At 42.3% G+C, this 23,015-nt stretch overlaps 1 protein-coding gene across 3 annotated transcripts in view; it reads left to right on the top strand.

Annotated features, from left to right (window-relative positions):
* The window catches only part of LOC133351659 (RNA-binding protein 5-like), a 31,712-nt gene extending 9,331 nt beyond the window's left edge, over positions 1-22,381 (top strand). For 2 of the 3 annotated variants that reach the window (XM_061567033.1, XM_061567031.1), the window contains exons 8-26: positions 185-271; positions 375-435; positions 875-937; positions 1,803-1,975; positions 2,535-2,632; positions 3,451-3,514; positions 5,982-6,086; positions 6,504-6,603; positions 7,215-7,282; positions 7,765-7,900; positions 8,543-8,634; positions 9,455-9,637; positions 10,088-10,237; positions 11,319-11,402; positions 13,484-13,669; positions 14,169-14,243; positions 15,046-15,143; positions 16,211-16,340; positions 21,137-22,381. In XM_061567033.1, coding sequence (XP_061423017.1) covers positions 185-271; positions 375-435; positions 875-937; positions 1,803-1,975; positions 2,535-2,632; positions 3,451-3,514; positions 5,982-6,086; positions 6,504-6,603; positions 7,215-7,282; positions 7,765-7,900; positions 8,543-8,634; positions 9,455-9,637; positions 10,088-10,237; positions 11,319-11,402; positions 13,484-13,669; positions 14,169-14,243; positions 15,046-15,143; positions 16,211-16,340; positions 21,137-21,262 — 2,079 coding nt within the window. In that variant the 3' untranslated portion in view covers positions 21,263-22,381. The remainder of the gene's footprint in view (positions 1-184; positions 272-374; positions 436-874; positions 938-1,802; positions 1,976-2,534; positions 2,633-3,450; positions 3,515-5,981; positions 6,087-6,503; positions 6,604-7,214; positions 7,283-7,764; positions 7,901-8,542; positions 8,635-9,454; positions 9,638-10,087; positions 10,238-11,318; positions 11,403-13,483; positions 13,670-14,168; positions 14,244-15,045; positions 15,144-16,210; positions 16,341-21,136) is intronic. The other variant, XM_061567032.1, reaches the window with a different exon arrangement.
* Positions 22,382-23,015: the final 634 nt, after the last annotated feature.

The following is a 23,015-nucleotide window of genomic DNA, read 5'->3' as shown; positions in this document are numbered from 1 at the left end:
AAGTTTCTTCTGCTTTTTTTAATTTATCCGTAACGCCCCATGGTTCCCTGGTCGCCTAGCCTTCCCTTGGGTTCAGAAGCCTGCATGTACTCGGCACACCTTTGCTGAGCTTTATCAGGCAACTGGCCCTGTGTCTCGCAGCACGGAGTCTGACTTACAACTTTGTGTGTTTTGTATTTTTCAGCACAACTTTACCATGCAGGGCCAGCGAGTGTCTGTGGACTACAGTCACATGAAGCCAAAGCTCGCTGAAGACTGGATCTGCAGCACGGTATTGTGGGGTTTTGTATCTGCTCATTCTGCAGGACGTATTGGATAAATGTTTAAATATGGCATAATTTTATGGTTGCATAATTGTAAATGTTTTTTTTCAGTGCGGCTATCAAAACTTCAGCAGAAGAGATCATTGTTTGAAATGTGGCATTCCAAGATCTTGTAAGTACTGTGATTGGTGTGTATTTACAATTACTCATGTAGCATGTTAAATTGTCCAATATTGGCTGTTCTAAAAACCTTTTATTGTCAATTGGTCAATGGCATTATCTTTTGTGGATAATTTTAAGCAGTCCTAACTAATGAAAAATGTTTTTTGCAATAAGCCAGAGCCTATTACATGTTCTTTGTGCCTTTTTGTTGTTTAGGAAATGTGATATTTTCAATTTTTTTCATTGTTTTCCAAAATATGAACACCTTTTTGCTTACAGCCTATTCAAAGTAATACAATTATATATATTCTCACATAGTATGTTGGTGTGTACCTTCAATATGCAGCCTAATAGGTTAATTGTGTTCAGCTCCTCATTAATATAGCCATGATTCTGACACCATTATTTGAGTGTCGGCATAACCCCTGTCTCAAATTGTATTCGCCCAGTGCTTGGAGATGCGCTTCTTCCTTCTCCGTCTTCGGCGGCTCGCGATGGAACAGATGCAACAAGTGAGTGCCAGTAAGAGTGCGTTATGTGGCTTTGAAAGGTGAAGAGGTCATCACGACCACTGCCGTTGATGCACCGGAACCTCGCCGTCACGCCCTTTTTGCCAGGTCCCACAGCTGTTTCACAGCTGACAGTCCCGCATCCAGAGTCCGCTCTTTGGATGATTCCCATTTTCCGGCTCTAGGTCTCTGACCTGTGATGGCTCAGCAAATGTACTTCACTCATCGCAACATTATCTTTGTGAAAATTTGCACCATTTCTTCAGTGGTTCTTGGAAACGTTTTCCAAACCAACACGTTGCTTACTTTATTCTGTCCTTAAATTAATAGAATTCTCTGTATACACCCATAATGTAATAATAATTCCTGATGTTTGTCTTAGGAGATGGACAACATGAGCATTAGGTGTACTGCCTATGTTTATTGGATCCCTAATGTAAACTACAAATGGCAGATGAGCCTCCTGTATTTAAATTATTCCCACAACACCATAGTTGGACCCTTGATTAACACGTTCCTTCGGAGTGGGCAGGTAGGAACTTGGTTGGACAGCGCATTCGTGGGGCGGCGCGTCACATGGTGCTGAGCCCGCCTGAAGCGCTTTGAAATACAAATCGAGGGCGTGGCTATGCACAACAGACAGACAAATGATCCCTGGTGGGCAGTGTGGAACTATTGTTCTTACCTGTATTGCATTACAAAAAGACAAGTGTTTCTACGTTTGGTTCATGGCATCCACAATGGGAAGGGGGGGGGGGGTATGGCCTCCATCTATTGGTTCAAACTGAAAACGCTGCGCCATTGTTGAAGCAATTACTGAATAGTGTTCAGATTTTCAAGCTGTTCCTATGATGGTTTTCGTCTTCTGTGCCCCTAACAGCGCTCATCATTCGCAACCTGGGTGCACAGACAACAGTGGAGGCCATCATTCAGGCTCTCCTGCCGTACGCCATGCTCACGCCCACAAACATTCGTCTCATCAAGGACCGAATGACCAACTACAACCGTGGATTTGCTTTTGTTGAGCTTGGCTCTGTGCTGGTGAGGTTCCTCGGATAATAGTTTTTTTTCACAGATGTTGTGGGAGTAATCTTACCAGCAATGGCAATTCAAGGCTTCTCGTGAGACAGTAGATGCCCGAGCACAGCCTTTCCCAGCTGAATATCGTCATCCCTCCGTTAATTGTGACATCGGTTAATGCTTTTTGGGTTCACGTTTCGCCTCCCTTAGGGCCCCATAGTTAACGCTAATATCGGCCAATCAGAGTCCTCGTAAGTTATAAGCGTTTAAACCTCGACTGGCTTTGTTTACATTACGTTTTCTGTTTTGGCAGTGACAACTGCTCTCTTGCAGACTCCGTGATTTTTACCTATTCAACTTATAAGTGAATTCGATTAACAGTTATTTCGGTTCACGGTGGTTTTCGCGGGATGGATTAAAATCGTTAACCGAGGGACTATTGTGTACCCAGCTTATAAAAATTGCCTTCAATCGCATTGTTCCTTTCAGGAAGGCTGCATGAAACACATTTGTTGAATATTTTATGCTTGTGCACCCCAAGGTCAAATTTTCAAATGTCGTGCACTGTTATGTTTTGCAGGAAGCCAGCCAGCTGCTGCAGATCCTCACAACTCTACAGCCTCCCTTGAGGATAGATAATAAGACAGTCAACGTAGATTATGCCAAGGGAAACAAAAGGTGAGAGGGGGAGGGCTCATCGCTGGTCTGCAGTCTATGGGTTTTTTTTATTATATTTCTATTTGTCCATCTTGAAACACATTTTCAGCCAAACCCTTTCTTTACCATACGAAAACACTTTCCAAAAAGCGGCCTTTGCACTTCATGCAGCGAGTGCCTTTTGTTTTATCGCTGCAATACATTGGACTGAAAAGACAGAAACGTTTACGTCAGCAGACTGAGAAGCACTCTGTGAACAGGACGATATGAACTCCAGGAGATGTCCTGTGGTGTCTCATAGAATGGATCCTAGTGACAGCGTGTGCTGCGTAGTATTTGAGGTTCCCCTTTAGACTGCCAAAGACAGCCCGTGTAACTGCAATAACAATTGGGATGAAGAAACAATTGAGTAAAGACACCTTATCTTTAAGGAGGTACCACAAATACATTCTGACCTACAGGTTGGCTCTCAAGTACAGTTATTGCCACAAGTGTGGAACACGCGGCTATCCTTTGATGTTTTGGCATCATCGACGTCCATTTCTTCATCACCAATTGTAGACGATTGCAGTGAACTAAAAAAAACTACTTTAAAACATTCTTTACGGCTACTCTGACCATGTGGTTTTGATGCACGAGCGTCACGTTCACAACCCACGTCTGTACGTCGGTGTGTATATTTTGCGGGTCATCACCGTGTTGACAAATGTGGCACTTGCGATACCGAAGAGATTTTTTTTCTCCCCCCCTCCCTAAGTCCCAGACACAAAACATGTAAGGGATACGAATGTTAACATAGCTCTTAAACACATCTTAAACACAACTGCTCGTTATTTTAGGGAAGTGACTACTACATCCGTGGCAAGCCTGGCCATTGCTGCTGCTCACTGGTCTGCCACACAGGTAGGCCTGCACCACCTCGAAGATCTCCGCCGCACCTGTAACCTTGCCCACCGTTGCCCTCGGTTACAGGGTTGTTTTCCTTATGCCTTTTGGGTAATTAAGACGGTTGCTGCAATATAAAAAAACAAATATGTACGCAATCACATTTTCACGATATGGCAATTATTGCTGAATGAATTTCCCAAAACTTTGTAATTGAATTGTTTAGATTTTGTGCTACGCTGTACAAATACAGTTTTTACTATGGGTTTTCGACTGGATTTAACTCTATATGTGCCTCGCGTAAGGCTTGTATTGCATATTTGCAATCAGTATCACACATGCTGTGATGGAAATTCAATGAACTGTGAAAATTTATGCTTAATTGTCAAGCTGCCAATTACTCAGAAAAGTTTTGCTATTTAGTTCCAGCTTTTTTTTTCACTTATTCAAGACTTATTTTATGAGGAAATAAAATATTTCGGAAAAAATAATCAATCTGAAGACTATTAAAAAAAAAATGGACAACAGAAATATTGCAAATGTTACATTATATTATATATCATCGCTATATCGTGGCAACTCTAGCAATAAATCAACCAACAAACATGGTCGTTAGTCTCTCCACATTAAAGTGTGTTGTTAGTCCATCATCCTATGGGCTTCCAGAACAGATATTACCCATCTGCATTTGGTTATGCAAGCACACTGGACTGGCTTAGGACATTTTGGGTTTCATCATCATATGCTCTGTAAGAAATGCAAATGGGGTGCTTTACTCCCAACTTCACAATGGGGCCTATTCAACCCAGTAATATTGTATGTGGAGAATTGTGTAAAACTATAAACTAGTACAGAATTTGGTTGCTTAAAACATATGCTGCTGGATAATACTGCTCCAAAGGTCCATAACGGTCCATGGGGTGAATAAGTGATTTAATTTGGTGTGGAGAGACCCAACGGATGTTACATTTCCCAAAAACGCTCCAGAATACAAATGTAGGTTTTTTTTCTTGTGTTTGTGTTAATTTCTTGTCACTTAATAAAATACATCGAGAAGCAGTGCAGCTCTTGAGCTCAACCAGAGTAAAGATTTACTTGGGCCATAACTAATATTTGAGCATAATATGCTATTTAGCTTTAAATTGCTTTTGACGCGAGGTTTTTACGTGTTCAACCGTGCTAATCCAAGGTACATGCATTATTTAAATGCCAGATACATTCGCGTTGGTATGCGTATTTAGTATCTAAACATCCTATTTTCAAAGAACCTATCTACGTGACTTTACTGAAAGACCCAAAGAATATGAATGCCTGCAGTCACGAAAGCTTTAAGTCAAGATTTATCTAAACATCCTATAAACTGGGTTTTATTCAACCCTTTCGTGTGTGGTGGGACTCGGAGAGAAAAGGAGTAGAAGCCGGGAATCCACTCTCCTTGGGCACAAGTATTTGTGGGAGTGTCTACATTAAAACCCTTTCATACTTGTGTGACCATTTACTTCAGCCATACAACTCTTTTTTTTTAGTAAAAAAAAAATTTCCATGTTTGCTTTATCTTATTCCCGATTTTTCAAACGTTGCTCCCTGGTAAGAAGGCATACAAAATTAACTCGAGTAGAGGTGACGGGGAGCGGGGGGGCAGCATTTTGTTTGAATCGCAACTATGCATCATTGATTGGAGGGAATGGTCTGTTTATATTTTAAGAGGGTAAGCCCAACCTAAGCAGTTTGTCATTTAAAGTGAAGGGGTGTGTGAATGTAATTCGTAATCTTAATTGCTCATGATGAATGACTCGTTTCACTCAACCATTATGTAATGCTTAGAAAATAACTAGGTCCCAATCCTCAGAAATATTTTTTATTGCCTATAATACTCTTAGCTTATGAAGTCAATACAATGAGTTATTGGACCTTATTTAAACGCTAACCTGCATATGCCTTAACCTATTTGTCTTGCATTGGCAATAAAAAATAAGCGTGATTTTTTTTTGAGGTGGAGCTGTGGCACGGTTATTATTGAACTGCAACTATAAGCCCAGCAATTTATTTCCAATTCCCAGCCCCAGCTAACATGTGACAAGAGTAATCTGAACCAGTACTGGGCTGTCCCTTACACAAACCTGTACTGACCAACGTGGTGATGTATGGTCAAACAAAATCCCTGTGACTTGACATGGCATGAGGAGTCTTTATCCAGTTGTGGATTGACTTCAGGGCTGAACATTATTTTTGTTATTACATGGTTAGTGATTTCTTTCCAACAACGGATTACACTCCACAGGACACGTGTAACTATTCTATTTTTTTTCCTTTGTGCTTTTTTACTGTTATATTTTCCTGAGCAAATCAACCAGTTGCAGGCTTGACATTCCCAAAGAAAAACTGCCGCACCCTCTTCCTGTATCCTACCGTTGGTGAAGTCTGCGTCTTGCTACAACTGCGCAAATGCTAATCGTGCCTAACTGTGTGTGCTGCTGTGTTTAAGGCTCCGCACGGCTCTGACACAGCTTGGGCAACACCTGAGGCTCAGCAAGCAAATTACGCCTTGTTCCTGAACGGGCAGCACCCCAACTACATGCAGTATGGGGAGGTATGGACACTCGGCAACAACTCGCGAGCACATTCCTCCTCCGCACGTAGTTTCGAGAGGAGTGGGCGGTAGCGGTGAGGCACAATGCTGGAAAATTAGCTGCAAATGATTGATTGGAATTGCAACGCAGCAAGTTCGACCCCGACTGTAAAAACGTGTCCAAGGGACACTCCTGTTCAACACTCTTGGGACACTTGCGAGGCTCACTTGGCAAACGGTTCTAATAAATCAGCAATTGACATAGATGGAAACAGTCCGTGACACAAACGTGTTGATTAAAGATTATTTTTATTGGTGTCCTTAATTATTTTTATACCAGAATGGTTTTGTACGTAACTAAGACTGTTTTTAGTGCTTACATGAATCGCTCCTAAACTATTGTTTAAAATGTGTGTTTTTGTGTGCCTAATTAAACAGGCGTACGGAGATTACAGCCAGTACTACCAACAGGCAGCAGCCGACCCGAGCCAGATCGTCGCAGCAGCTTTGGCGATAAAAAATGCTTCTGCAGCCAACGGTAGGAATAACAACACTTGCGCAGCAGCCGCCTAGCACGTTGGTGTCTGTTGTAATTATGTATGTACATTGAACGCCTTTCACACCGTACATAGCCAGCCGTGCTAATTGGAAGATGCAACCCAAAATACAGGCTGTAACCCAAAATACAAGCGATCCCAGGCTGATTGCCACTAGCTTGAAGGGTCTTCAGTGATGCGTGGTCTAAAGTTAGTCTAAGCACCATGATAGCTCGTTGGTGATGTCACTTGATCAAAACTATTTTGGTTTTGTTGTCTTTTGAGCAATTCTCGTCTTTGTAATGAATGATCGAAAAGCAATAAAGTTATTACTACACATCTAATATACATGATTTTGTATACTGTGTACTTGCATAAATATATGCACAGCGTATAGTTAACAAATAGAGAATTGAACAAACATTTCCTATAAGCTCTGACAATCAGGAATCCCAGACTTCTATGATAATGTTGTACCATATTTGATACATATATATCTCCTGTTTTGCTTTTTGTGCTTATGCTACTTTGGTAATTATTATTGTAAAGTGTATTGGCGTCCATTTCTAGTTTGCAAACGTAAACTAATTTGTAGCTTTTAATGCGTTTGTAGCAGTGCTTGGCACTGTCGCAGCGGGGATTGCAGCTCAACAATCCGCAGCAGCACAGGCAAGTGGTGCGGTAAGTCAGATCCTGGTTTACTTGAGCCTGTTGCCCGACAATTCTTCTCTAGAGGCTATATACATTTTCTATAGGTAAAAGAGATAATATGCTTTCTACAACAAAAACTGCGAATTTAACTCATTTTTAAATGTTTCAATATTATTGTGGGTTTGCATTCCAATGCCAATTTTGCAGCATAGGGATGGCTGCCACTGGGGGTTCCCTTGACTAAACTGGGGTTGGGTGCGATGATGGTTGATGTGATGTAAGGGCCTTTTATATGCTGGAGGCATTTTCAACACCATATAAATATTAAATCCTTATACTTCTAGTTGTTGACTAATGAACAAAATTCATTTATTCTGGCACTGCAAAGGGTACACTTTGGTAGTGCTGTCATTGCATTCCTTACGTGACTGGAAACTTAATCATTCTGTGTGATTTCGGGCACATGAATCGCTGCCTAACACCGTGAGTTTGTGTGTGCGCCCCTTTCTTAGCGCGTGGCTGCAAGCACGGCACAGGAATCGACCTCCAGTGCGGCAGTGGCGGCAGCATCCATGGCACAAGCGAGCACCACCCATGCGACTCCCGCCGTTCCCGCTCCCACAGGAACGCAGCCTTACCAGAAATACCGTGAGTGCCCTCAGCTGCCATGTGTCCGATGCTGGTGTCTAACCAGTAGGAGTGTATCAATGTACCCATCTTGGAAGTCAAGTCACCATATCTCCCGATTTAGCACAGTTGGCTACATTACGGTGCAAAAGAAGTTCAACACGCGTACAGGATCGCGATTCGGGTCAAGAATATAGTTTTTGCCGTCATGTTGAATGTAATGGCGTCCAGTGACTTAAATGCAGGGTTTACATGAACCAATCGCATTTAATATCCCCTCATCATCATCAGCCATGGGCAGTTCAAAGCTAGATTAAGGCCCTCGCCAAGCCGCTTGGCATCTCACAATCCTGAAACTGGACATGACTCAAATTGTTTCTTCCCACGCCTGAATCAATGGATTAGTGCTGAGTGTAAGAATCGGTTTTAATTTAATTGTTATATGCCTACTAAACAGCGTTAACATTTGTGTTGCAACCAGTCAACGAGCAGCGTAGTTACACACGTGCTTTATATGCCTGCATCTGTTCTGCGTCTGATTCGTGAGCGTCAACTGGCGATTGGTGGCCCACTGCTACCATTGTCTTCTTGCAAAGTAGTCTCCATTTGCCCTGGAATAACGATGTTCTGCTTGTTTGTGATTGCCTGTGTTTGTCATTTCAGCTGTCCCTGATGTGTCAACGTATCAGTATGACGAGTCTTCTGGCTACTACTATGATCCTCAGATCGGCTTGTACTACGATTCCAGCTCCCAGGTAGAGCACTCTACTTTACCTTGAATTTATTTTATTGGCCTACCCAACTTGTCACTCAGCCTTGTAGCGCATATTGGTATCTGCTTGTTAAGTGTAATTAAATAAGTATAATGACGTTTCATGTTCTGTAACTAAAAACTATGCGCTGAAGTTTGATTAAACGTATACCAAGTTTCTGTGTAATCTACAAAAGCATGAGTTGATTTTTACAGGGAGATTATTGTAAATATTTAACAAATGCAACTTGCTCGAGGCTAAATTAGCGAACAGGCTCTTGCAGTCCATCCAGGAGTGGTTTTCCTGTATAATGCTTCCACCTGCTGCCTGAACTTGGAATTTGCACGAGATCATTCAGTGGTACAGTACCTTGGGCAAAGCTGTGCTCCCCTTTTACTGAGAAGCAATTTTACAGAAGCTTTCGTGACTGCAGGAATCCATACTCTTTGGTTCTTTCGGTAAAGTCACGTAGGTATAAAAATGAAATAAAATACAAAATTATATTTTTTTCATTACATTTTTATACCTACTTAATATTTTTTTTTCAACATACGTGACTTTACCGAAAGAACCAAAGATTCTGTAAATGTATATATGGAAGTTTTGAATCGAGGGCTGTCGCAAAAGCCTTGACGTGACTCCCATACATCGCTTTCCATTCTGTGTCGCCATGTAAAAGTAAATATCTTAGGATATCAACCTATTGGTTTTCCAGGCTTGAGTTGACGTGTGCTGAGCTAATGGACACCTGTAGGGGGCAACCACATGAAACAGGATGTGTTGTTTTGGTGGGGGTGTGACACGCTTGTGAAATGTCTTGCAGTATTACTACAACTCGCAGACGCAAGAGTATCTGTACTGGGATTCGGAACGGCAGACCTACCTGCCAGCTTCGCAGCAGCAGCAGCAACAGCAGCAGCAACAACAACAACAGCTACAACTTCAACAAAGCACGGAGGAAGGGAAAGACAAAAAGGACAAGCCAAAAACGAAAACTGCACAGCAGGTGCTTTGCTTTTTTATGTTTACAAAAAAATGTGGTGCTTGATGGGTATAATTTTAGTTTGCCATTATTTGTAATGCCCAGTGACATTCTTATCGTAGTTAGGTGATGGTATCTGTCATACATGCTCATTCTCTGCATATGTTTTACTGTGGCATTATCATGTCCGGTTTAAAACCTTAGTCATTGGTTTGTACACTCGCAAGATAACATTTTATATTTTATTCCTATAACGTATGGATATTTGACATGCATTGTAATTGTTAGCCTGATGAAGGTTTCAAAATGTCAGGTGATGGTCGATACTAAATAGTTGCCTTTGTGGAGTTAGACCAGTTAGTTTGGAATGGGGTTTGATTTGCAAGTTGCTGTCATACCGGATCCAACACACACGGTGTCTTTGACCTAGCGGCGAATAGACCATGGCTAACCTGCATTCCGACACTTGCACAGATTGCCAAGGACATGGAAAAATGGGCCAAAAGCCTCAACAAGCAAAAGGAGTTCTTCAAGAACAGCTTCCAGCCGGTTGGGGCGGGCGGCAGAGACGACGAGAGGGAGTCTGCCTCTGCGGACGCGGGCTACGCGATGCTGGAGAAGCGGGTGAGGAATGACGCAGTGGAGGAGCTCACTCGCTGTGCGGTTAGATTGTTAACTTACACCTGCAGTGTGGAACTAAACTTGGGATAAAAAGGATCATTTCAGATGTTATATTTTCCGATTTTTTATTTATTAATTATATGTCTTCGTGCTAACACGTGTCGTCACCTGAAGCAACATGACGCACGGAAGCGACGTGGTTGGTTTAGTTTAATGATAGAACCTGATTCTTGTTTTGAAAAAAATGCCACGTTGCCGTCATCACATCGGCAGAAGCTATCGTTCCACAACATCTCCATTAGGTCTATTGGGCCTCCTGCTTATCTGGTTTTAATTACAGTAAAGTGAATATGGTCAGACCTCTCCCATTACTAACAGTGGGGAGGCCATGATACTGTAGTGCAGGCGTGGGGAAGCTTTTTTCTGCCAAGGGCCATTCATTTGGATATCTATAACATCATTCGCGGGCCATACAACATTATCAACTTACAAATTTGCCCGTTATATTTGGTCAAACATTTAATTAACTCGCCCCTAATGCGATGGTTGGAACTGCTTCTCTTTGGTGAGGTGTGTGATGTTAGCTGGTGTCGATGATGTTGCTACTCGCAACTGCTTTTACAGGTTTGCTCCTAGATTTATTGAATTTCGAGTCCCGCCTGCGGTTGCCTTGGCAGGGCCACACCAAATGATCTTGCGGGCCTTATAAGGCCCGTGGGCCGGATGTTCCCCCACTCCTGCTGTAGTGAATTGACAAAGGGCTGTGAATTCCTTTGTAAGAATTCGTTTCTTTAATATTTTTTTTATACAGTAAAGGATTCATACTTTCCATGAACTTAAGTTCCCGTCAATGGCTAATACATTTAAAATTTCTGTGCAGTTGTAGTTGATCTTATTAAGGTTTGAAACTACATAGATCCCTCCTTTTTATCGCTCCCTTCCTTACTCCCATTCTCGCGAGATAAGAAATCGCTGTTGGCAGGAGTCTGCGAAATGTGTGCTTGGTGTTGTGTGCGTTTGCATTTTTCAATGGGAATTAAACATGAAGGTGACCTTTGTGCCGTGTGATGGTAACTGTTTACAGGCCACACAGAATGACAGGCAGCTTGCTGTTTTGAATCAGCTTCAAAAAATTATCGAGAAAAGAAACGATGAAGACACAGAACCGGTAAGGGTACATTATACATTACTCTTCTCTAAATGTGAAGTTTCTTGTCCTTCCCCCCCCCTCACACCTCCGTTTAGCGCGATTGGCTACGTACGGTGCGAAAGAAGTTCTACATACATAATTACAGAAAGGCAACCTTTAAATATTGATAGCACTGCGAAGAAAATTTTATACAAATTTGTGCTGTTATTATTACTATTGTTTAAATAAATACAGGAAAACATTAGTTCTGCTAAGATAACTTTTATGGAAAATGTATTCTATTAAAAACATTTAAAACTGCTGTGCATTTTATCACAACAGTGCATTGTAAACCACTTCTTTAAATAATGCTTTAGTTTGCGTTTCTGAGCCTTGACCAGTTGTACCGACTCCCAAAGATCTGCTCGTATGGTCCAATGTAACTTGTGGTTTAGCGGAATGGATAAAATTCTGGGAAATCTAGTGCTGGGCATAAATTGTTTCATATCTATAAAGAACCATTTTGACTTCAGGGATTTTTCTCCATAAAACAAAATATTTTCACACCAGGAAGAATAATTTTGAAAGTGACAATCCATTTTTTTCGGGTTTCATGCATTGCATGGCTTCAATTTAATAATGAAAAATCTAGTTTGTATACATTAAAGCATGCGTGTTTTGCTAGTTGCGTCACGTGAATATAAAAGCTGCTGAGTAATTTATAAATTGATATATTGTGCAACAGTTGTGCATCACAAATGAAATAAAGAAAAAATATTTAGATATCAGGCAATGAGCTTTGTCGATAAATGTATTTTTTTAACCATGTTTACCAATGTAAACCTTGGATTTGGGTTGCAATTAATGGACTGGAAATCCAAATGTTTAATTGCACTACTTTTTTCTAAGCCGCCTTTGCAAAATACCAACGTGGGTGTTTGAATTACGAAAATGTTAAAGATGCTGGCATGATATGGTTTGGGGTGAGAACAGGCATGGAATGAAAGTCAAAGTTATGTACATGGCTAAAGCAACATTTTTGGCGTTGGTAATTGTTGCCATTTGGTAATGGCAAAAACATTGCCAAGCTGCAGCGTGTACAAAATCCTTTGGCATGTGACGGGCTACTGCAAGATCCGACCGTGTTCGTGTGCAGCGCTTGCTGAGCTGTATCTGCTTGCGGTTGCCAAACTAATACATGGCAAGGTTGCAGTCATTGCACACAAAAAGTGCTTTCCACAAATGAACCACAATACCTTGCTGATCTTGTCAACGGGCATAAACCATCGCGCAAACTCCGGTGGTCCTTGCAGCAACAGCTTTTGGCGAACCATCGAACAAAGATGGCCACTGCATTGTGCGCGCTTACAAATGCGCTTCTGTGTTCATCGTCTAAGAACGCTCTACCTTTCGATATGAGGAAACCACTGGAGCTATACACTTTAAATCTAAATTGAAAACTAATTTCTTCATAAGTGCTTTTTGTATTTAGTTTGTCCTTCCCCCTCACATCTGATTGTCACGGTTGGCTATGTACGGTGCAAAATACATTCTACATGCAGCCCAGGGAACAACGATACAGATGTCACCAGTTCGATTCAGTTTCCTGACGTGGCAGTTGAAATAATGAGCATGTTTCTCAATACCCCCACCTCCGTCCATCCGGCAGTATAAATGAGGAACACCAACAGTTGATTGGTGGTCATGTGTGGTCCGTTAAAGCGTGGGTTGTACCCCCTCCTCTTTCAGCTTGGAAGTTGTTGCCCAAATGGTCTCTAAAGAGGCTCTCCATCGTGTGAGCAAACACGTTTGGTGATACACATTTTATACTCCTACAGCAGAGGCCAGCAAACCTGAGGCTCCGCAGCCGCATGTTGCTCTTTAAGGACTATTTCCCGACTTCATTTATTAAGGATCACCGTCTTGTATGAACGTGCATTTCGGCTCTTGAAATATTGAGTTCGTTACTCGATTCCAAACAAACTGGGTCTTGTTATTTTGGTTTGCCGACCCCTGTCCTAGAGCAGCACAGGATCGACATGAGGCATTGAAGAAGGACGTTGTCCTCCCTGTTACAGCCCCACCTGTTTTTTGAAGGCACCGCCGTTGTCCCTCCACAGGCGGATTCGGATGCAACGCTCGTGGCATCTTACGGCGGTGGCAGCGACAGCGAGGAGGACAACTCGGCCGAGGCGCGCGAGGAGAAGCTGACGGACTGGGTGAAGCTGGCGTGCCTGCTGTGCCGCCGCATGTTCCCCAGCAAGGAGGCTCTGCTGCGCCACCAGCAGCTCTCGGACCTACACAAGGTGACGACAGCCCCGCAGGCGCCTGCTTGCGTGCACGCAACGCTTCCTTTCCCAGTGGTGCCGTGCCCTCTGGTTTTTGACCGCCGTCGCTCGGTATCCCTCCCACCACAATTTGTTACGTACAAATAGTATTGTGTGTACGTATGTTTGAACCTCTTTCGCGCAACGTGCCTAGCCCAACCGGGCTAATCGGAAATGCCGGAGGGGGTAGAACAGTGTATTGAAAACCCCATTGGGATCATTCCACATGAAAGTTACTGACAATGTGATTTTGTATGCGTGTGACAGTGACTACAGCTTAATGAGCCACACCATTTTTTTACAGATCAACAATAATCATTCTGACTGTGAAATTCTACCCAGCCTCTGTTGACCTTTCATCTAATTCACTTCCAATTTGGAAGGTCAATTCTAGTTTGTTTCTGTTTCTGCTGCACAGCGTTGTGGGCATGATTCTTACAGTCCTCTTGTCATGTGATCTGTTCGGTGGCTCCTACAGCAAAACTTGGAACAACACAGGCGATCCAAAATGACTGCTGCTGAAATAGAAGAGATGGAAAAGAAGGAACGCGAGGTAAGCCTTTAGCACAGGGATGATCCCAACGAAAGCCAAATGAGAGAACCCATCCGAGAGGACGTAGCAGCGCGGAGATGGAGCGATGAGATCAGCAGCTTGTGAAGTAGCTAGATGGTTTGTTGCATTGAGAGATTGTGTGAGGATAGAAGATCCGTTTGTAGAGACCATTTAGAAGTGGGATAGATATGGTTACGGATGAGTTGAGATGAAACCAGACAGCATATATGAGAATTCTAAAGTTGTAGGAAATGCAAAGTATGTTCATGCTTCACAAAATGTAATTCCATAATTTTTAAATAGCAACATGTTTCATACCTCGCCAGATTTGTTCCATTAATGTTACATGAATGAGTTTTGTAATTGGAAATATGTGGGAGTAGTAACTGCAAGGCAAGAATAAACACAACTTTATTAAACAAAAGTCAGTGCTTGATCAAATACATGATGTGAATTTTAAACACGGTGTGCTATTTAAAGGGAATACATTAAATTGTAGAAACCTAATTTAGGCTCTGTATTCTAATAAAGGCAACAAGAGTATTTCCACAATAGTTATGCTACATGCTGTTAACACTGAACTGTGTAGATGTGTCATACCGACCAGTTATGCCTTTGTGCTCCTTCATAAATACTCTGCAGTCCTACCCGATAGGCAGTTGACCGTTCTATTCCTGTTCACGTAAGAAGTCAAACCCGTTCTCTGCACAGGCTGGACGTTTCTGTAAGCAAAAGCTACACGGGCGGTGTCTATGCAAGGACGGAGATTGAATCATTGTGTTTTTTTCTGGTAAATTTAAAGGCAAAATACCGGGACCGTGCAGCTGAGAGGAGAGAAAAGTACGGGATTCCCGAACCTCCTGAGCCAAAGAAGAAGAAAGTGGTCCCAGAGCCCACGATGTAAGAACAACATCTTGTGCCGCTGTAATATTCTACGACTATTCACTCATAACGGTGGTCCGCTCTGGCGTTCCTTCAGAAGTTGGGTCGGCTGACACGATCACTCGGACTTCTCAGGTCTCGTCCTGAACACGCGTGGCATAGTTTCAAGCGAAATGTCGCATCTGATTGCCAAAGTTGGTTGACAATTGTTATTAGTTTTACCAGTAAGCTCAATTAATATTAGTTGAGTTAAACACTTAAATGTGTGACACATTGCTTGGCTATGTCGGATAGTGGGGTTGGGGGTATTTCAACACAAATTTGGCTTTATCAATTACGTTCCCTCGTTCCAAATTAAATTCACTCGATCCCTTGTGTATTCACTACACGCTTATAGTAACGATGGTGATCGCTGGGTGGCACATGCACTGGATGTTGCTTATGTAACTTAAACGCTAACAAAGCCAGTAAGGAGGGGAAGGGTATTGCAACAGAGTAGCTGTTTCCTTGTGAGCATGGAAAGAGCAATATAAGTGAACAGTGTGGAGCTTGGCACGTGTATATTTTTACTTACATATTTATGGGTATAGGTGGATCGTCTCTAGTTGTTTCAGAACACTGGCAAAATAATGCAATGTATAATTTTCATGAAAAACCAGACTGACTTGCATAAGGAGACCATCATGCAGCATGGTATTGGCAAAGTGCTGTAAAAGAGCATTGTGCCTGTACAGTGTTCATTTGTCATTGTGTTGTAGAAGTAGCAAAGTACTGAATGTGTTATATTTCTAATACACAATGACTACAATCATTGTGGAAGCATTCAACCGCATATTCATGTTTTAAGGTAACAATTGACTATTGTATGTATGTCGAACTTGTTTTCCACATTACCTATCCAACCGTGCTCATGTTGGGACATCTCTTGTGAACAGTTCACCACTTCATCCACCAATGCTTGATGCATTAAACCCCCATCTAGCATTCTTGCCACATTTACAGTTTTCAAATAACTCTGTTAAGCGTTGGTCAGCATTGGCAAGGCCGATGTTGACGTAATTGGTCCAATTCTCACTTGGCCGCAGTGACTACGAACAACCAACCAAAGCTGGCATCGGTGGTGACAATATTGGCAGCAAGATGCTGCAGGCTATGGGCTGGACGGAGGGCAGCGGCCTGGGCAAGAAGCATCAAGGCATCACGCTTCCCGTCGAGGTAAGGACCTTGCACTTGCTACACCAGTCCAAAGTCGAGAGCGATTTCCTACCCATATGCACATTGAGGTGGTGATCTACTGTTCCTAAATCCATGAGCCTAGTGGTGGAAATTCAGCTTTCCCGTGGTGGAGGTGAGTATATAAAACACATTGTTGATTTCCCCACGAAATGGGATGTATTTTAATTGACCCCAGAGGCATGAGCTGAGTCAACCCCCAACCAAGATTTGAATTGGCCACCCTCGAATGTCAGCCGCTTGCTGAGCTGCCTAGCCAGACTCCCAACTGGGCATAATTATTGACACGTTTGCTTTATTTTAAACCATTTTTTTGGTCACAGCATCAGGTTCACCGATCACTTCAGCTACCTCGGTGTCATCCTAGAATCAACTTTATCCTTCGACCGTCAAACCAATCATCATCAGTTCATGTAACTCTTACCTGAAGGCTCTCAGACACCTACGTCCTCTCATCTCCACTGAAACTGCCAACACATTAGCATGTTGCATAGTTGAGTCTCGCCTCGACTATTGCAACTCCGTCCTAGTCCGGTCCTGCTCTGGCAACCTAAAAAAACTTCAAAGACTACAAAACAACCTGGCACGTGTCGTCATTGGCCACACTCATCCCCGTCTCTACTCACTTGCCTGTCTCCGTGCCCTCTGCTGGCTACCCTTTGCCAGCAGGGTCACATACAAGATCGCCTGCCTCTGCCATACCTCTCTTCATTATTGACGACTTGCAGCACAGCACACGGCAGATGCCTTGGCAGTGCGACTCATGACCTCTTGATACCAAGATCCGGGATGGTCACGGCTATGTGCCGCTTCTCGGTGGCTGCCCCAACAGTCTGGAACGCAATCCCTCTGCACATTCGCAGCATCACCTCAATCGTCTCCTGCAAGAGACGCTTAAAAATTCACCTTTACAACCACGCTTTCGAGTGACTGAGCTTGGCTCCGCGCCTATGAGTTTCAGCTGTTACGTCCGCAAATTTGCGCGCGTTATAAATTGAATTATTATTATTAATTCAGGAGACCCGGTTACAGAACATCACCTGGAAATGTAAGGGGTGCCGGCTTGTGACATAATTGTATCCCACTCAAAAAAAATATATAACTAATTTTGTCCTAAAATTCTAGATGAATTGTGATCCCCTGTACATACTTTTAAAGGTGCTGACTCTGTAAAGGTAACGTTGCTGCTCGGGCTTGCTGCCTACTGCATGGCTGGGTCTTAACTTCCTGTGGGATGTTTGTAATCTCGATGTTCGTTTAGTTGGCGCGACTGCTCTTTATACGCTTAAGTTGGCAAGCTGTGAAGGCTTTTAAGGTCTGTAAAAATAGGAATATAATCGAAAGCTGTGCTTGTCCTCTTGAGGAATTCTGTGACTTATAAATGTGTGCCTCTTTACCCAGAGCACCCACTGCATAGCTTGGTATTATTACTCCAAAAGCAGAATTTCACTTTTAATAGCTGTTATGTGGAATAGCAATTTACATTTGAATCCAATGTCATTACCCGGTTTGTGTATCAGCTGATGCACAACTATGCTTGAATATATTGAGGATTTGCAGATATGGAAAGTTAAGTCGTGGGTGGCTCGCAGGGATTGAGGTTAAAAACCACTGGCCAAGATCGCCGGACCACTCACGCCCAAACATTTCCTAGATGGAGTTGATACTAAGTGCACCAAATGGTACATATTTTGCCCTCAACGGCTGGATAAGAATGCAAACGTGTTTATTTTGAGGCATTTGTAGATTAGTTGACTGGCTTTTCACAATCGTGGTCCATTTTTAATTGGTGAGATCCCATTTATTTTTATTTGCAAGGAATACCATTTTTTTTTTTATCTTTGTTTGAAGTACGTGCTGCGATGGACCTCAAAAGTGGCTTTTGTCCATTTGGTAGCAGTCTACTATTTACTTAAACTCCTTTCCGGTAACGCACTTTCTGTGGGAATACAAACTGACTGGGGGTGACCTTGCTGACTGCCAAGCACTCCAGCCAGATGAAAAATTGCCGATTAATTATTTCACCAGTCGAGGTGACATGTATCCTAGGCCGAGGCAGTCTTAGACCGGCAGAGCCGACGCTGCTCTCTTTCACTTGAATGCCCTTGAGAATTGTGCAGCAGCTGCTGTTGTAAGCAAGATTGTGTGTTCACAGCGTCCGTGGAGGTTGGTGTGTGGGTGTGTAAATGTGATCGCACGAGATGCGCCCGCACGCGCGCGTGAACTTGTGGTGCTATGTGCCTGTGTGCGTGCCTGATGCCTGTGTGGTTTGTCCAGATGTAGAAAAGTGAGAAATTTCACGAGGCCTTACATTGCCCTGTAGTCAGCAATCTGAAAAAAACTAAAACAAATATGTATTTTACTAGGTAATGCCCATTAAGCTATCGAGCTCTTTCAAAAGCAACCTAGCCATAAATGATAGCTCAAATAAATGTATCGCGTGGAAATGTACAGCAGCCAAATACTCTAAACGCATGTTTCTAAATGTGCATAGTTAACTTGCGTTCAAAAACCTTGAACCATCATACATTAAGCTAATATATTGTAATAACTTGCAAAATGAACAAGTTAGAAACTTTAAGCAATTCATTGTTATAAAATGTCTGAAGCACAGATGTGGTATGCCCATTAAAATAAAATGACTTAAATTTTAGCTATTAAATAGAATCAAGAAGTCTTTATTTGTATAATTATTTGTGAAAACCGTAGCATACAGAGTCCATAGTGCTTTGTTAGCATTGTGCATTAGATTTGTTTATTCCGTATGTTTAAAACCGCGTTATATCAAATGTGTTTTCAAGAAAAAAAGGTCATTGTGGTTGTATTTGCGTTGGCAGTCGTGGGAGAAGGCGTCCGTACGTGCTGGTAACGTTTGAGCCGTATCAGTGACTGCACTTTGAAATTAAGTTGCAATCGTACCCCGCTGAAATTAAATTGTCAACCGCAAGCCTGATGTGTACCCGTTAAGGCGTTGTTTTTACCTTCTCGTTTGTAAACAATTACCCTTGGCATGTTTATTATAACATGCTTATTTTAACATTAGCAACGCAGACGTTCAGGGTTGGAAGTTATATAAACGGCACTTAAGAAATATATATTTTTTACACTTATTATGAAACTGAGAATTATTCCCCTTGTATTAGGAAATTAGCAAAAGCAAAACAACATTGGTGTGAATAACAATGACTTTTTATGTTAGCCAATCGACAAAATCATTGCAATAGTTAACATATGCTTCATTTTAAAAGTTCCTTTCAGTTAAGCACTGGTAGAAATGGGATTCACACAAAGTTTGCCAGTTTTGCAATGCAACCATGCAATTGTCTATGCAGTAATGGTCAGTGCATTCCGACATACTCGTACTGTTCATACAAAATTGCCACAGTAATGACTACAAGAGAGAACATGTATTTACAACATTTTTGTTCAAACAAAATTCCGTAACATTTAATTTGGAATTTGTGAAGAAAAATAATACAATCAAACACGACGTTAAACATAATTGTTGACTCGGGTCACCGCAGACACTTGTTCACACAGATCACCGTTGCCATCTCCCATGGGTAATATCCAAATATACAGGGCACCAAGGTGGTGAGATGTTAACTACCTCGCCTGGTATACTGGAGGTCGTGGGTTCGATCCCGAGCCTGAAGCCTGCTGTATATTTGGAGTTTGCGTGTCTCTCTCCCCGTGGTCGCATGCATTTTTACCCAGGTCCTCTGGTGTTTCTCTCCACATATAGAATCGACATCACGCGTTTAGGGTATTCGGCTGCAATAAATGTCCATGTGATAAGCCACTTCGTTGAGCTGTCATTTGTGGCCAGGTCGCTTCTGAAAAAGAGCTGTATAGCTCAGTGGGCCTTACCTGGTAGAAATAAAAGTTTATTTTTATATCAGCTGGTAAAGCAAATGTTCCTTGTGCTTGGGTCTTACTTTCACCATGATGTAGCTGCTATACAGCACAGTATGCTCTAGTTTGATCAATCAATATAGTGCCTCTGAGAAACAAACGTCCATATTGCTTCTGATGCACACCACAGCCTTGCTTCAATACCAAGTCCCACCAGCCTGTGCTTTATTCGTATTGCAAAAATATTCTGCCACTAATATACTCTCCATTGTCGGTAACAGTACTGATTGTAGTTTATTCAGAAAAAAATCCGTATGCATGTGTTGGCGATACACATGAATGTGATGTTAATACAGAATATAAGTGTTATAGCATTAGAAAATGTTAGGGTTTTCACCCCATTTATCAAAATCCAAATTACCACTGCTATATTTTATTTACATATGTCTCGGCCACCCCTAATTACACTTTCCAGTTTAGTTACATTTAGTATCGCCAAAGGACCCCACGATGATTCGCCGGAATGCTCGCGTCCTAACGGCAAGCACGCTCGGGCATCACCGTGCTTGAATGTGAACGCGACTGCTTTAAAATGTCTGACGGGCGGTTGGGGGGGTGGCGGACAGCCTGTGCCATTTGCGAGCTTGACGTGTTCCCATAATTCGTTACCAGTACAGCACACGGCTGTGTTGGAGAGTAAACCCACTACAGCATAAAAAATCGAGTACTGTGACGTTTCGCCAGTAATTACAACGAGTAACGAATTGTCGTTTTCTTTTCGTGAAAAACCTTACTAACGGGCTGTGTCGTGTGATGGCGGGTTTATATTTACGCGATCTACTCAAAAGAATCTGGATGATTTTGCTCGCGAAAGCCTTCGTGTTAAATTGACGCGTGCCCCCTCCGCCCTTGTTCCACCGCAGGCCAAGAAAAGAACGCAGGGCGCTGGACTCGGGGCGAGGGGCGCCACCTACGGCGCCACTGCAGCGGACACTTACAAGGATCAAGTGCGCAGGGCCATGATGGCGCGCTTCAACGAGATGGAGTAGTCGACGTACGGGCGCCTGGAGCCGTTGCCAAGGGCCTGAATGTTTGCTCCGTTTCTTCTGTGTGGTATTTATCGCCAGGGAGCATTCACGACGGGATGCTAGAGATCAATAAGATTGAATTCCAACACTTTACGACGTTTATCAAGACGCCGTGCAACAGCGTATATCGAGGGGCGCAGAACGAAACCTTGTGTGCATGTTGTAAAAATAACTTGAAGGGAGAAAAAATAACACCAAATGCCAATGTAAGTTTCTGAATCGGCATTTCGAATTTGCTTTTGCGGGGGCGTGAAAGGTTGGGGGAATCTTGGACAAAGCGTACAGACTGCTTTTGAAAATGTCGATATTGAATGATGCCCCTGAGCAAGTGTCGGCATATTCTTTTTCATAACTTTGACTCATGGGTGGTATATAAATTAATATAATACAATCTAAAACAATTCAGGTAATCGGCTGATGCGAGCAATGTTTCGTTACCTGTTTAAATAAAGTTACACATTGTGGTGTTCGCATAATTATTTTCCTCCAATAAAACCTTGGTTGAAAATGTACCATATTTTTTCGTCAATTATAGTTTATGCATCTGTTCTTCATCTTGTAAAATGTACCGTGTACATTTTATATACGTTGCATTTGTTAAATGTTGTATATATGTAAATTACCATTGTGTTCATGCCGGTTAACCATTCTCTTTCCTTTGCATTTTCTGTAATTTTCCTTTGCGAGTTATGTCCAAGTCTGTTTTTGTTCAACGTATAGAAGATTGTGCACGTTATTGCCAGCACTTAAGGTGGTCCGGCAATGTGACATTGCTTCGAACTGATGTCTTGAAAACAAAAATGTGTTTATTGAGTTGAGGTGACACTGGTGTGTTTACCAAGATGTGCTGCGTGCGTAGCATGTCAGGCTAACCTGTTTGTAACTTAGTAGTCGGAGATTTTTTTTTTATTTAAAACAATACCCACAACTGCTTTTGATCTTTAATCATGTTCCTCTAGTTCTTTGTCAGAGTGCTAATATAATGTCTTAGAAACTCCAATACAACTTTTTACATGTTCTTTTTTAGTCCTGTTAACAAAAATGTTTGTTTTGAATAAATTTCAATGTTTGAAAAATAAATCCACAGTTGTGTATATTTGTTTTTTAAGAGCTTGACTCTTGGAATTTTGCCTCACTTGAGACGGTAAATCTAGCTGTGACGGTCCCACCTGATGATGGAGACTTGTGTTGCCTCCGAAACGTCGTGATTTATTATTTTATTTCTATTATTATTTCAATTATATTTTTATTTTTTACCGAAAAACCTAAGAGTATGAATCCTTGCAGTCACAAAAGCTTCAAATCTAGAACTATATTTTACTTTTTTACAATTGTTTTATCTTACCAGGTGTAAGGCCCACAGCTACTATGTAGCTCTTTTTCGGAAGCGACCTGTACACAAATTATAGCTCAACCACGTGGTTTGTGTTGAAATTCATGGCAGCCGAATACTCTGATACACGTGTTTCTAAATGACGAGGGAAAAACCGGAGGACCTGGAGGAAAGCAAATTCCACGCGACCACAACAAGCAAATTCCCCAACGTACGAACAACTTGCTTGCAGCAGCAGTGTGCAGACGAAGCCTGCAGTGGGCACGTGATTGTTGCGCTGTTCTGCTTTTGGATGCTCCCGAGTGCTTGCTAACATCGTTGCAGGGCCCTTGCCAAATGGTCGCGCAGTCACGTGCTGGAGTAGATTTGGTTGCGATGGTT

Source organism: Lethenteron reissneri, chromosome 38 (genome assembly GCF_015708825.2).
Source record: "Lethenteron reissneri isolate LAM-NWPU_2019-01 chromosome 38, ASM1570882v1, whole genome shotgun sequence".
Taxonomy (NCBI): domain Eukaryota; kingdom Metazoa; phylum Chordata; class Hyperoartia; order Petromyzontiformes; family Petromyzontidae; genus Lethenteron; species Lethenteron reissneri.
Note: the sequence above shows the minus strand (reverse complement) of the source record. Positions and strands in the feature narration are given on the sequence as shown.